Source organism: Stigmatopora nigra, chromosome 2 (assembly GCF_051989575.1).
Source record: "Stigmatopora nigra isolate UIUO_SnigA chromosome 2, RoL_Snig_1.1, whole genome shotgun sequence".
Classification (NCBI taxonomy): Eukaryota; Metazoa; Chordata; class Actinopteri; order Syngnathiformes; family Syngnathidae; genus Stigmatopora; species Stigmatopora nigra.
The window spans coordinates 9,258,155-9,272,020 of NC_135509.1; the positions used below are offsets into that span (position 1 = coordinate 9,258,155).

The window sequence follows — 13,866 nt, forward strand, 5'->3', positions numbered from 1 at the left end:
CAGGTCTGCTCAAATCATCACATGACATCTAAAGGCGGGGAATTGCCAAGATAGTCCTTCTAAGTGTTTTAACCACGTTGGCTTCAGGTCCATTTAGTTGGATATGATCTAACGCCGATAGCAGAACGATTGGTGTACTCTTATCACTAAATATGATCTGTTCTAATTTTTCAATCTCTCTAAAAGCTATGGCAGACACAAGATAACGACACAATGATTTATCATTGTTTTGTTTCTATAATGGGATAGCTTTTACTACCAGACAATGACAATGAAGCCAAGACTGTTGTACCAATATATTCAACTTAAATAGCTGTCATTACCATTTCTGTGACATTGAGATGCAAAATTCCATTTCGGATAAAAATAAAATGTAAACATTGAAAAAAAACTAAAGCAGTCAGTGACTTCAAACTCCTAAAGTCCATCCTCGGAGACTTTAAACCAGTCCTTTAATGCTGGCCAATGGCTATTCTGAGAATATTCAAAGCTTTATTCCTTCTCACCAGTAGGCCAAATATTACAGAAAACCAAATACAATTGATAAATCAGTGATAATTTTAGTACAAATGGCTATTTATTATTCATTACATACCAATCTGGCATATCCGATTCTCAACTTGAACATACTGAAGCAAGTTTGTATTTTGTTTAGTTTTTATTACTGTGTTGATAGTTTTATGTTCATGATTATTATCTATTTATTTTGCTTCTCCATCGTCCAGTGACCCTAAAAAGCATATTTTGAGAATGTGGGAGAGAACCAGTGTGCACCACAAGGGAAAACATGCTCAAGTCCTCAACTCAGGAAGGCCGACCATGAGATTCAAAAGTCTGGAAATTGTGAGTCTGATATTCTAACAACTACAGTTTTTGATAGTCCGACACCTTGCACAACATCACGGTCCAAATTCAAAGCAGAAGGGAAAACAAATGTGCATTCTCTGGACATCAGAAACCTATTTGAACCTAACCTTTCACACTGTCACTTTTAAGAACCTTGTTTATGATCGCCACCATTGCTTTAAAGATGTGACTTGGCTTTATTTATCTGACCCCCTCTTAACTATCTGACATTGTGGGAAAGTGAATATGAGGTGAATATGGATTCAGCTCATTTACAGCCCCCTGTCAAAAGCAGCTGTCTTCTATCCCAAACAACTGTTTCTAACCACTGATACGATCCGGATCAGGAACAGTTGTCCACTAGTAAGTAGCTGTAGTTTGCTCCCAATGTCATTGAAACCTTTAAGGCAAGTAAAGCTCATTCTCTCAACTCTTTGCTTCATAAATAACAAGCAACGGGTTGCAATCACTCAGTTTAATGTCTTTTATGTGTTAGGCCCACCGAGAAACACAAATTCAAGTCCCAGCCCATGTAGTACTATGCACTAAGATGGAAGCATTTAACAAATGCGAAGAGTTAGCACTTCTGTCATGAAAACACACTGCTATTTTTACTGCGCTAAGATGTCGACGGGGAAATAACATAATAGAGCTCATTTTCATTCCCAAAATGCCAGTGATAATCCAGCTAGGCATAACAAACCTTCCCATGAGTGTGTTCAAGAAAAATACGTTTCGGGAGGATAACGATCACATTACTAATCCTGAGGAAGGGAGCGTTTTGGCCTTCCCTGAAATATACTAGACTATCGTACTATCTGAAACAGTACATCAAGGTTTACTTGAAAGATTAAAAAAAAAGTATATACAGCCACAAAAAGAATTAAGAATGACTCATATTGATGATGATTGACATCCTAGTTTTTTTAATTGGGAAGCCTGGCAGCAATTATTCGCTACTAAGGCTACATTTTAACTTTATTGGCTTTGCTACCAAATTGTGACCTTTAACTCAATGAGGGTACATTGAATTGAATTGCCTTTATTGTCATTATACAAGTGCAATGCGATTTAAAGTTTCACCATAAAGTGCACACATAAATAAGTACCGTATTTTCACCACTATAAGGCGCACTTAGAAGTCTTTAATTTTATCCAACATAGACAAGGCGCCTTATAATCCACTATGCTCTATATATGGAGGGGAAAAACTGTTATTCATTGAGGGTGCGCCTTATAATGCAGTGCGCCTTATAATGCGGTGCACCTTATAGTCGTGAAAATACAGTAGTCCAAAATAGGTTTATACATACATTCAAAATGAAGAGTGAGAGTTTTTATTCTTTTTTTTTCCTTTTACAAGCAAAAGTACTTATTACGGTTACTTGAAAGATGACCTTAAGCCACTACATTGATTATGATCCCACATTAAAAGAAATGTGATCACATTTACATGTCGTGCCACTCGCCATTATCCAAATACCTCACTATTAGCACAAGCTATCCAAAAAGATTATCAGGATGTTTTACTATTATTGTACATGTCAGTCAGCAGTGAAGTCTTAATGACAAAGGATGACCCTTATATTTGTTAAGTCTGGAATTGTAGGTTCTCTAATCATTTCCTTTATAATAAGACATTTCTGGATGCTTTTCTAAATTGAAGGGGGAGTCATTTGCCAGACACGGGCGACAATAATGCATCAAAGCTAGGGAAGCTTGAACAAGACAGGAATTATTTTAAGAGACATATCTAATGGCACTGGACCTCGGACACTTGGCACCCCAGGCTTGGATCCATATTACAGACCAAGGCAGGTGCATGAAAGAGAAGGAGTTCCTAAAAATATCCAAAGTATCTTTGTAAAGATTAGAAGACACTGGTGTGTCCTTGGTGCACACCAAGTCTTGAGACGCTAGGCCTTCTTTTCAAGGAGCCATTTCATGATTTTATGTACTATTAGTCAGAATCACGATAAATGAGTAAAAGCTTCACCTTACTACGTCATATTAACAACTGTTTCTCATAATTGGGGTTCTTTATAAACTTATGAGCTACCATTAATGATGGTAAACATTCAATCCATTTGAACTTTGAGAAGCTTTAACTTCAGAGAAATCAAGTCTTTCCTGGCATTTTTATTTAAGATTTTGGTCATCATACCAAAACCAAAAATATTCTACTTTATTGGCTTGCATAAAGTTTGGTAAGTATATTCTAGGGACGTGATTGGTCATTCTAAATTGCCCCTAGGTTTGGGTGTGAGAGTGCATAGTTGTCCTTTGCCCTGCGATTGGCTGGCCACCAATTCAGGTTGTCCTGGACTCAGCTGGGATAGGCTCCAGCACCCCCCTAATGAGGATAAAGCAGTTCAGAGAATGAGATGAGATGAGAAATTTTCTAGGGACATACATTTCTTGATTATGAATTATCAGTTTTTCCTTCGTCTCAAGTCTGAATAATTTATTATTCCACTGCAGAACCATTACCTTTTCTAGATAAGCCCATAGAGTGCATCTGGGGTCTCTGGGCGTGGTGACTAATTGCATTGACTCCATGTGAACTGGGAGAGTTAGCGGTTATCATCCCCTATCGATGACAGTAAAGATGTTGAAAAAAATAGATGTATGGTACCTCACTAATTTACAATGAGGATTTCCCGTGAATTATCAGGTGAACTCTTTGTTCCAAAGTGTGGGTTGGGTTTGACAGCCCACTCCGCCATTAAATGGAGCTCCCCTCCCACAGCCAAGTCATGGCAGTCACCCACCTTAACACACTCACACAGACACTGTATGTTTTTAAAAGCCCTCCACAGCTGCCTGTGGTCCAAAAGTCAGTCAAAGAAATGAACAAAGGGCCAGTTTTGGGTGATCAATAGAAATATAATCATCATCCAAAAGAGATATTATAAACTGATAGCATTAGAGCTCTTTCATCTTCATCCACTGTGCACTTCCGTGGCTCCTCATCCCATATAAAGACGTGTAAAAATTCAACGGTAGGGAGGAGACAGATCGCAAGACAACCAGCTCCCCTCACTCTTCTCCTCCCACCCCCAAAAAAGTATTGGATATCTCAAGGAATCTGTAGGCCCCCCCTCTTCTAAGTACATATTTGTGAGGGCACAGGAAGGCAGAGCCTGCACTCCAGCTCCACGTTCACTGAGGCACACACGGCCCCAGCTCTTGCTCCTCGTCCCCTGCTAACTTTTCCACTTTTTTCTTTTACGGACCCTATCCGTATTGGCAATAAGTAGCCATGGACGCCATCAAGAAGAAGATGCAGATGCTCAAGCTCGACAAGGAGAATGCCTTGGACAGAGCTGAGCAGGCCGAGTCAGATAAGAAGGCGGCTGAGGACAGAAGCAAGCAGGTCGGTTTGAGTTTTTGCATGTCGAAAAATTGCAAGAAAAAGGATAAGATGGTTGGGAAAATGAATGGATAGATTGACGGATGGATGGATAGAAGAACAGACAGACATTACAGTCTACAGATAATGATTGATTGATTATATAGTGCATGAATGAATTGTTTTTTTGTCGCGTTTAACTGGCTTGTCTTTGCAATGCATGTAAAGTTAGAGGATGAAATAAAAGAGTTGGAAAAGAAAATGCGTCTAACTGAGGACGAGAGAGATAAAGTGTTTGAGGAGTTCCAAACCGCCGAGGAGAAGTTGCTGAGTGCCGAGGAGGTCGCCACTAAGGTATCAGTTTCCTCATCTTCGCTGATTTTCTTAACCTTCCTTTCTTTCTTTCTCCTGTCCTGTCCTCTCGTGTTTTCTGTGTCTTTTCTGTATCTGCGTATATGTGTGCCCACACAAATCCACCCCCAACCCCCCCAAAAAAACAACTTGAAACTGGTCTCAGCTTGAGGATGACTTGGTAGCTCTGCAGAAGAAGCTGAAGGGAACTGAGGATGAGCTTGACAAGTACTCTGAGGCTCTTAAGGATGCCCAAGAGAAACTTGAGCTGGCTGAGAAGAAAGCCACTGATGTAAGTAAGGACATGAGGAGTACACCAGGGCACCTTCACACTTCCCTTTCACCCTTTCTCCTTTCACTTGTCATTACCACTGCATGGTCACCGTTCCTTTCATTGTCCTTTTGGGATCTGGAGGTCTTCCAGAACCCAATTATAGCCGTACATTTATGATTATATAGAGTCAAACTCCTGTTTTAAAAAAAAAACTAAACGTTTTTACATTTAACTCAACATCTAGGCCTTAAAAAGTTAGTTTAAATGGCAATTCAGGTTATGTCTAGTCTAGAATCACGGATTATATGTTCATTTTCATTATATATAAATACTTGTCGTTCAATTTAGTGATTCAGGGATGTAGTCGGTCAGTTTTAGAGTTGGAAGCAATACCATTTTTAATTGGGACTTCAGCAGAAAAGACACATTGGAAACCCTTGCTCTATTTTTGTTACACACTCAATCATTTCCAAGTCAGCCCAAAGAAAGTCACACTTCACTATACATGACATCCACACCACATCTATTTTCAATATGGACACACGATAGCAGACGTATTAAATTTTGCACGCTAATCCTCTTCGTTTTATATGTCACTGCCTGCTGAGGGTTTTTTTTTTCCGAAGTGAAAATCAAGCGAGTCTTCCCATGAGCACTGGGAGCCAAGAGAGTGGAGATATATATAGCCTACTTCTTTATATGGTCAACATTGAGCTGCTGGCTGCTTGCTGAGCAAAAGGGGAAAAGCACATTTTCTCTGAATGGGCCAGCAGCATAATTTGGCCAAATATAGCCAGAGGTGGAAAACATGTAGAATAAAAGGCATGACATTTTTTGCAAGCTGGCCAGTATTTATTGCATCAAATTGTTGTTATACAAACACTACATGGCAGCCATGTAATTCCAGACATGAAAAGGCCTGCTGGAGGCAGAATTCTTAACAGTATGAGAAGCATTTAATCATGGAAAAGGGGTCTTTATACCCAGAGGAAAAAGCAGGCAACCCATAATATGCCAAAGCAGAGATTTGGGCCCTGAAACTTGTATCAATTGTGCGTCAGTTGTTCATACTTAAATATTGTTATTTCTTATTTTAACACAAATGTGATTTTATTCGACAAATGTTGTCAGATTGCGCAAAATATTTTAAATCTATAACATGTTTTCTTACAAAGAGAGAAAGAGAAAGTTAAATTCAGCTGTATTTGGTAAAATACACTAACATTTTCTCTTTTATTATCGACTATTATTTTGCTGCATATTTTTATTTTTGTGCAAGCAATATTCGCACTTTTTAAAAAAATATCTCGACATTAATTTCGCATTTCACAAAAAAAATCTAAATATAGATTTGGAAAAACAACTACTAGTTTATAGGGAAAAGGGTAAGGACAGATTTGGATTTAACAAAATTAAGCATTATTGCAACTTAATTTTTGTTTATCCATGCTATTATACGGTTTCTATAGAAACACCCAGTCGACTGTAAAATAATTTTAAAGAATAAATATCAAATAGAAAACAAAACAAAACACAATTTGGCCACTATCGCGTGTATTTCAACACATACCCCAGATGACCCGCAGAGGGGGCTAAAATCCAGCCAATCACTGTACTCGTTGAGGCTGGAATGTACTCGTTCAAAGGGCGTGTGCGCTATTAAAGCCTCCTGTCCCCTTTTAATTTGACTTTCAGTTGCTTTCACTAGTCTTGTGACACGTTGCTTTTAATGTTTTGACGAATACACGATCATTTCGTGCTGATTTGACAGTCAAACAATAACGCACTTACCTAATGGACAGTGCGTCGTCATCACAATAACAAAACGTCATCGAGTAAATCATGAGCAAAAAGCCTTGTAATTTTGCAAAATTTCTTATTGATACGCTACAGGCAAAATTATATCTGATGGGATTTTTTAATAATTAACTATTAGTCCTTTGAAATTGCTGTTTCTTACTTATCAAGGTTTTCAATGGATTTGGATTCACTTTAAAAAAATAAGAATATCAGTGTTACTAAAGAATGCCTTCAATGTCATAGCAAATTGATGTAACGTTATGTTTAATTGAATAGAGGTTAAATTCCATCATCAAACTCTATAGTAGTGGGGCGGATAATAGTCCCGATGCAGTTCTAGTGACAGCACGACTAATCAGTCAACATTGACGTCCGTATCGACAATTTCGATCTTTGAATCGACCTGCCCCCACTTGCAGTCAGTTGGGCAGTCATTCGTCGCTTGATTGAATGAGCGCGTTTGGCTTTGCGCTGTAAGAGAATCGAGAAGAATGGCAGGAGCCTCATCGGTGGAGGCTATCAAACGAAAGATTCGATCTTTGCAAAGCCAAGCGGACTGCGCGGAAGACAGAGCCCAAAGATTCAACCGAGACTTGCATGAGCAGCGTAAATGCAGAGAGGAAGTAAGACTAAAAACGTGCCTCCTCCGTATCGTTTGTTAAGCGGCCATGTATCATTTGAGATGCACTACTTCACCTGTTATATCTATTTTTTAAAGTCTATAGTTGTATTATTATTTCATGCTAAAACAACGTCATTTTAGATGTATAACTCGCGTATTTGCCGCAAGTAGAAAAGTAAAATCAAAAATAAAAGACTTTTGTCCGTATAAGGTCAATGCAAAAACAACAGATTGTTTTTTTCAACCTTGAATTACAAGGAAAGGAAATCCCTTGAACTGTCAGAGGCTTATTCTCTTACAGGTTTAGTCGAATATAGCTTTATCTTCTTTGTAGACTTGTTCCCAGCTTAGTTACTCAGTATTTAGTAGTAGTAGTAGTAGATGACTTCCTTGTTCTGCTTTACTTTGAGATCAAGTTTAGTGGCTGTCATTGACGTGTCATTCATTTGAAATGGACGTCTCTCGCCGTCATTGGCAACCACTAAGTTGTATACTTAAATACTACTAGGTTGCCACTTGTTATTTTTCTAACTAAATTAATGTGATCATTTTTATATCTGATACTAGAATTTGAAATATTTTTAGGTTGATCTCGAGCAGCTGTGTCAAATTTTGTCCAACAAATGTTGAGTAAAATTAAGCATTCATTTTAGGCTTAATTAGGATAGTTTGGCAGATTTTGAACCATTCTTACAAAAAACTCATTGATTTGAGATTTCGTGAGTAAACTGTAAATCTAAACACATATCAAAGAAAATTATGCATTGTTAGCTAAATTTTATAATACACTCAATTTTCAAGTTCTTCTGATCTTAATAGTACTTCTGAGAACCTTAAACTGTCCAAAAAATGACAAGAAAACAGTCACTATTAATACAGTGCAGGTAAAGTATAATTTAAACAGTAAATAGTGGAAATAAGAAAGTTAACACCATAAAAGTGCATATTGTTTATGTACTCTAATATGGGTTAGACTTGTATACTTAAAAAAACTTAGCACATGTCAAAAAGCAGAACAAGTCAACCCTCTAAGGAAGTCCATTCTTGACATGTTGCATAAACGGCAACTGAATAGTTTGAATAAGTAATAGTAGCGGCTGAATTAGAATGTGATTATTGTAGTAAAAAAGAGTGATATTACATTTTACACTGTTTACTTCTGGTAGGCCGAGAGCGATGTGGCCTCCCTCAACAGACGCATCCAGCTGGTTGAGGAAGAGTTGGACCGTGCTCAGGAACGTCTGGCCACGGCTCTGACCAAGCTGGAGGAGGCCGAGAAGGCTGCCGATGAGAGCGAGAGGTCCGTTCTTCTCCCATTTCTTTCACCATTGCATACGCCAACTTCTTTCCTGACTTTGTCGGATTATCTCCTCACAGAGGCATGAAGGTCATTGAGAACAGGGCCATGAAGGATGAAGAGAAGATGGAAATCCAGGAGATCCAGCTCAAGGAGGCCAAGCACATCGCTGAGGAAGCTGACAGAAAATACGAGGAGGCGAGTATTTCCCATCCATTTTAAACTCATCTGACGTCGATAAATTGCCGTAACACTTATCTGTAATACCCCTAAAGGTTGCTCGTAAACTGGTCATCATTGAGAGCGACCTTGAGCGTACAGAGGAACGTGCTGAGCTGTCAGAAAGGTAAAGGTCACCCCAGCACCCCTCCACTTCACTGCATTGCATGCTATCAGTTCACCCCAAAGGCGCAGAACAAAGTATGAATGTTCCGCACTTTGATCTTACTACTGTATGTGCCGATTATTTGCATTTTCCTTCTTCGGCTTGAAATGGTCGTGGCTTGCACACGATCGCCAATCACAGACATTGGCGAAGGATGGACGATGAGCTAAGAGTTGCGGAACAAAGCATGAAATCACTAATCGCCTCAGTCGTACAGGTACTCTAAGACATGATTAACGCATGTGTGCTTTTGATTTTTTTTTTGTATAAGGCGCTCCTCATGCATTCAATCAATCATTCAAGAAAAAAAGTGAAGCCTTGTGCTTTGCTTGCTGTGCTCGTGATCCTCTTTATGTGCTTTTTATATGTTATGGTGACCCAATTTGGAGCATAATTCAATTGTATTTGTCACGTGTGGATTTTATCTTACAAAAAACATGACATTGTGAGATATTTATCTGCTTTACGTGATGGAATTTCTTTTGGGCTCCAAATTTGGTCATTTTATCATCTCATGCTTAACCGTTTTTCTTTTTTTTCCTCATAATTTTCAAACTTTTCACCAAGCAGAACAGGACAATTTGATAAAGCATTCCACAAGTGAATAAGGAAGCTGTTTTTGTGTTACCCTTATCATATGGGCACTAACAAATGTGGGTATTACGAAACACCTTTGCGTACTCAACAAAGAATGGTGTCACCTCTGTGTGGAATGTAAAGAAAAGAAGAAAAAAAAATACAAACCTGTCCTTTGTTTGAACTGCTTGGGGAAAAAGCATACCTTAACACTACAGGAACTGAGTGATATATTTCTGTTAAAGGACAACACTGGCAGTAATCTCACCTCCATATTCCTATTCGGGGTTCCTTCTGGATTTCATTCCTGTAGTTCTTATTGATCTTGTTTCCTCTTTCTCTCCTCCATCCCCCAACTCTTCCCTCTTTTTGTTTCTGGTTCTCTCCATGGTTTCTTCCCTCTTTTTCACCTGTATCAAACAAACTAGCAAATGCTCTGAGCTGGAGGAAGAGTTGAAAACTGTGACCAACAACTTGAAGTCACTGGAGGCCCAGGCTGAGAAGGTAAAAAGTCCATTTATAGACCAACTGCATGCTGGGAAAGTTCCACCCTGTCTCCTCAAAGGGCGTAGACACAAGATCTTGAAAGCAGATTCTATTAGATTTAATGACTTTTATTAAAATAACCACTTGTAAACTGACTCTAATCCACATTTGCTTGACTTCATATTACTTGTGACTCACAGTACTCTCAGAAGGAGGACAAATACGAGGAAGAGATCAAGATCCTCACCGACAAACTGAAGGAGGCAAGTTTCCCGGCTGGATATTTAAGATCCAGGAACATGTGGCGGCCATTTTTGTCGTAGTCTTACGTCTTTTTTTTTTTTAACGTCCACCCAGGCCGAGACCCGTGCTGAGTTCGCTGAGAGATCAGTAGCCAAGCTGGAGAAGACCATTGATGACCTGGAGGGTATGTTTTGTTTTTATTGTCCCCATTTGCAATATTTATTAGTGTCACTAAGGTTGTTAGCTGGTTTTATGGATAATAACGTGTAGGAATTAAACAAAACTATTCAAAATTGAACAGTTTTAGCACATAAACTTAGTCCATTGTGAGATTATATTTGGGGAAAATTCTCTCCGACGGCAAAAGGTCAAAAGTTCAGGTATCGGTTGAACATTTTTAAACTACAGAGGACTTTGCATTCATTAAAGCCAACCTGCCCTTTTCATTCCTGTCATTCTTTAGTGTGTAACTTTGCTTTCCTCCTTTTTTTCTCTTTCATTCTACTCTGAATGATCTCCACCACCTTTTTCATGTCACCTTTGCCCCCGCTCCTCCCGTCACCGCACCACCACCCTTCGCTTTCGTGGCCCACCAATAGATGAGTTGTATTCTCAGAAACTGAAGTACAAGGCCATCAGCGAGGAGCTGGACCACGCCCTCAATGACATGACTTCCATGTAAATGTTCCACCTGCCGTGCATGTTCTTTTATGAATTTGAGTGCTCCATCTTTTAACCACAGCCATTTAATTAAGTCATTTTAAAAAACCTGTGAGCACTCACTCATAACTCCAATTAGGCTCCTCCTTGTTTTGACAGTTTAACCATATTGGTACAATTAGCATGCACAATGAGGAGAAAGTAATGCATGTCATGTAAATAAGCACGGACCCTTTTTTTATTCCTAATACACGCATGCAAATCAATTTAAGTCTACTTATATGCCCTTTTTAAGAAAAAAAGGCCCATTTGACCATAGTGGCTGTTGATGTGGTGGTGCCTTAAAGGGTTTGGCTTCCTCTCTTGGTTAAACTTTACTTCTTCTCCCTCACAGATAAATTGTTTACATCTCATCAAAGACGCCTCCTTCAGGCGGAGTGGCATCTGTCTGCTCTCTCCAGCCTTCCCTCCATCTTCCTTTCCCTCTTCATCTGTGCTCTTCCTTTCCTCCCTATGTTTGTTCTCATCCTCATGTCAAAGTTCATCCCATCTCTTGTACAGAATCCTAAAATCGTTCTGCGTTGTATAAAAAGAATAAACCTCATCCCTTCCATGTATGCTGTATGTATCTCTTTACTCTCCCTTTACCTATTTATTTCCAATCCCAAGCTAGAGGTCTTTCTGTGTATGTTGTCTCTATACTTTTCTTTCAACATCTCAGCAATCCTTTTCTCTCGCTTTGTCGTCTTAGCCTTGTAGAAGGTGTACCGACAATACATAAACTTTTCTTTTTAGAAAGTCCAAATTTTTCGACATTTAGTCTTTAAATGCTTTGAGGACAGGAGGATTGACATGGGATTGTGATCAGGAAGATTGTGGTTAAGTAGGAAGATGATTGATTAAAACAGACTGAGGAGCTTTGTGCACATCTCTGTTGAAATATGATGGCTTGTGGGCACTGTACGTAATACGCAGCATTTCAATAAATGGACGATCCATATCATCTGAGTGTTTTGATGAATTGACATAAATTAGGCCAGAGTCTTTGGAAAAACAACAAGGAATAATGATTCACCATTTAGGCTATTATTTTTTTAGTGGCAGTTTATTTGGAAAGTTCTAACATAAAATTTCAGTGCTAACAAAGGACTAGTATTTCCTAAGGATAAAAATTGATGTTGACGCGTCTTTAAATGTTAAGGGCATACATTTTTTGTAATTGTTTGTTTTTTAAACACAGTTCCGTGAAGTAGGACAAGAGTCAAAAATGGGTTTGCATAAGATATTTTCATAACAGCCCACATTTTCTTTATTTAATGGACAGATTGAGGATCGTTTTTTTCATTCGTGTTTTTAATTGTCAGTTTTATTTTTAAACACAAGAGTAAGTTTATTTATTTCATTTGAAATAGTCTTCATATTCCGCTGCAAGCAAACATGCTTAACTTAAACACATTACTTTTAGATATTTATTGCCATCTTATGCTCGTACCGATGAAATATGAATCATACCATACTATAATTCTCTGATTAAATTTAAACATTCTTTGAGATGTCTTCAATATCCTGAATATCTTTTCTTGCAAAGGTAGGCCACCTGCAAACTTTGCACTTTTGATTTTCTCCTCTGCATTTTTGTTTTTGAATTGCTGTCTTACTAAAATAATCCCTTTCCCGATTAGCTGCCATGCCACTAATAAATTACATATATTTACCATTGAATAGGAAATGTGTTTTACAAATAAATGGGAATTATAATCAGGATCATCTTTGCATAGTTTTACCCGCCTGCTTTGATTGTTAAAGACTTAACTGTGTGTACGTATATAGTTTCTCACAATGAGTACGTTTTGGATTGCTGTGGAGAACTGGTTAAACATGTCATAAGCTTGATTATTAACACCGTCCTAGCAGCTTGTTGTCTCCTACTCACTGTAATGCAACTAATACTTGGTTTTTCAACTTCCTGATAGAAAAACTTGCCCATGCTAAAGAGGAGAACCTGGACATGCACCAGATAATGGACCAGACTCTAATGGAACTGAATAATTTGTGAAAGCACAGTCTTAACTCCGACATGCACTGTGGTTTGGCTTATTTGTATGCACCTTTGCTACTTTGTAAAACTGTACCTTGCCCATGGTGCAGCACAAACAGCCAGATGCTAATTCCTATCGCACCGTCCTGCCTTCAGTGGAACTTAAACAAGGAGCTAAGGGAAGTCAAACTTAATCATTCCCTCTGATGAAGCCCAAAGTCAGGAACATGTTTGTTTTTGCAAGCTAGTTTTTATACTGACCAATATTTTCATTGGGTGGAATTACAGGTGACTTTGGTTACAATTACATTTTTTTCCTACATCTGCATTTAGAGATTTAGAGTTATTCTATTCCACATTAAGTTTTGCACATACCAAAAGACAAAGTGGAGAAATTTAGCACTTGAACCACACAGAAATGCCTTTCATTTTTTTTTGTTGCAATCTGTACAAAAGACTGTAGATGCACTCCTGTTGTGAAATTTCAGTGTAGCTATAAACCGGTGCTAGTTATTTCATATATAGGCTGTATTAGTTTTTTTTTTTTGCAACATCCACAGTACTAAATTTGTTCATTTTGTCTGGATGGTTTCAGACAGCGACTCGTGCATTGTTTTAGCATTTTAAATGTTTAAGATGTACATCATGTTTAAAATGTAAAAGAAATCTGAAATAAATTAAAGCACGTTTTGAAAGCTTTCTATTTGTATTATTAATACACTAACATTACTATTATTATATTGATATCAGCAATACTGATTACTTTCCAAAGGCTGGTTGCCCTACCCAAGATGGCCGCTAACTACACGTGCTGCCACAAAATGAGCTTTTGTGAATGTATGTTTATCACCAGTCAAATCCATTTTAAATGGGAAATCTGACAGCAAACAGATGTATAATCAATCACTGAAATAGTTAAGCAGTGTAAGAAAACTT

At 38.3% G+C, this 13,866-nt stretch overlaps 1 protein-coding gene across 10 annotated transcripts; it reads left to right on the forward strand.

Moving 5' to 3' along the window:
* The first annotated feature begins 3,950 nt into the window (after positions 1-3,950).
* Positions 3,951-13,629, forward strand: tpm1 (tropomyosin 1 (alpha)). 10 transcript variants are annotated; one of them, XM_077736611.1, is made up of 10 exons: positions 3,951-4,222; positions 4,716-4,841; positions 8,412-8,545; positions 8,623-8,740; positions 8,818-8,888; positions 9,932-10,007; positions 10,190-10,252; positions 10,347-10,416; positions 10,832-10,910; positions 12,866-13,629. In XM_077736611.1, exons 1-10 carry the CDS (start codon positions 4,109-4,111, stop codon positions 12,882-12,884), a joined length of 870 nt encoding a protein of 289 aa, XP_077592737.1. In that variant the 5' UTR covers positions 3,951-4,108; the 3' UTR covers positions 12,885-13,629. The 10 variants fall into 10 exon arrangements, with proteins under 10 accessions (XP_077592737.1, XP_077592761.1, XP_077592752.1 ...); XM_077736635.1 differs by lacking the exon at positions 12,866-13,629 and adding an exon at positions 4,427-4,552 and having other exon boundaries at positions 3,952-4,222; positions 10,832-10,914; XM_077736626.1 differs by lacking the exon at positions 10,832-10,910 and adding an exon at positions 4,427-4,552 and having other exon boundaries at positions 3,957-4,222.
* The last annotated feature ends 237 nt before the right edge of the window (positions 13,630-13,866 follow it).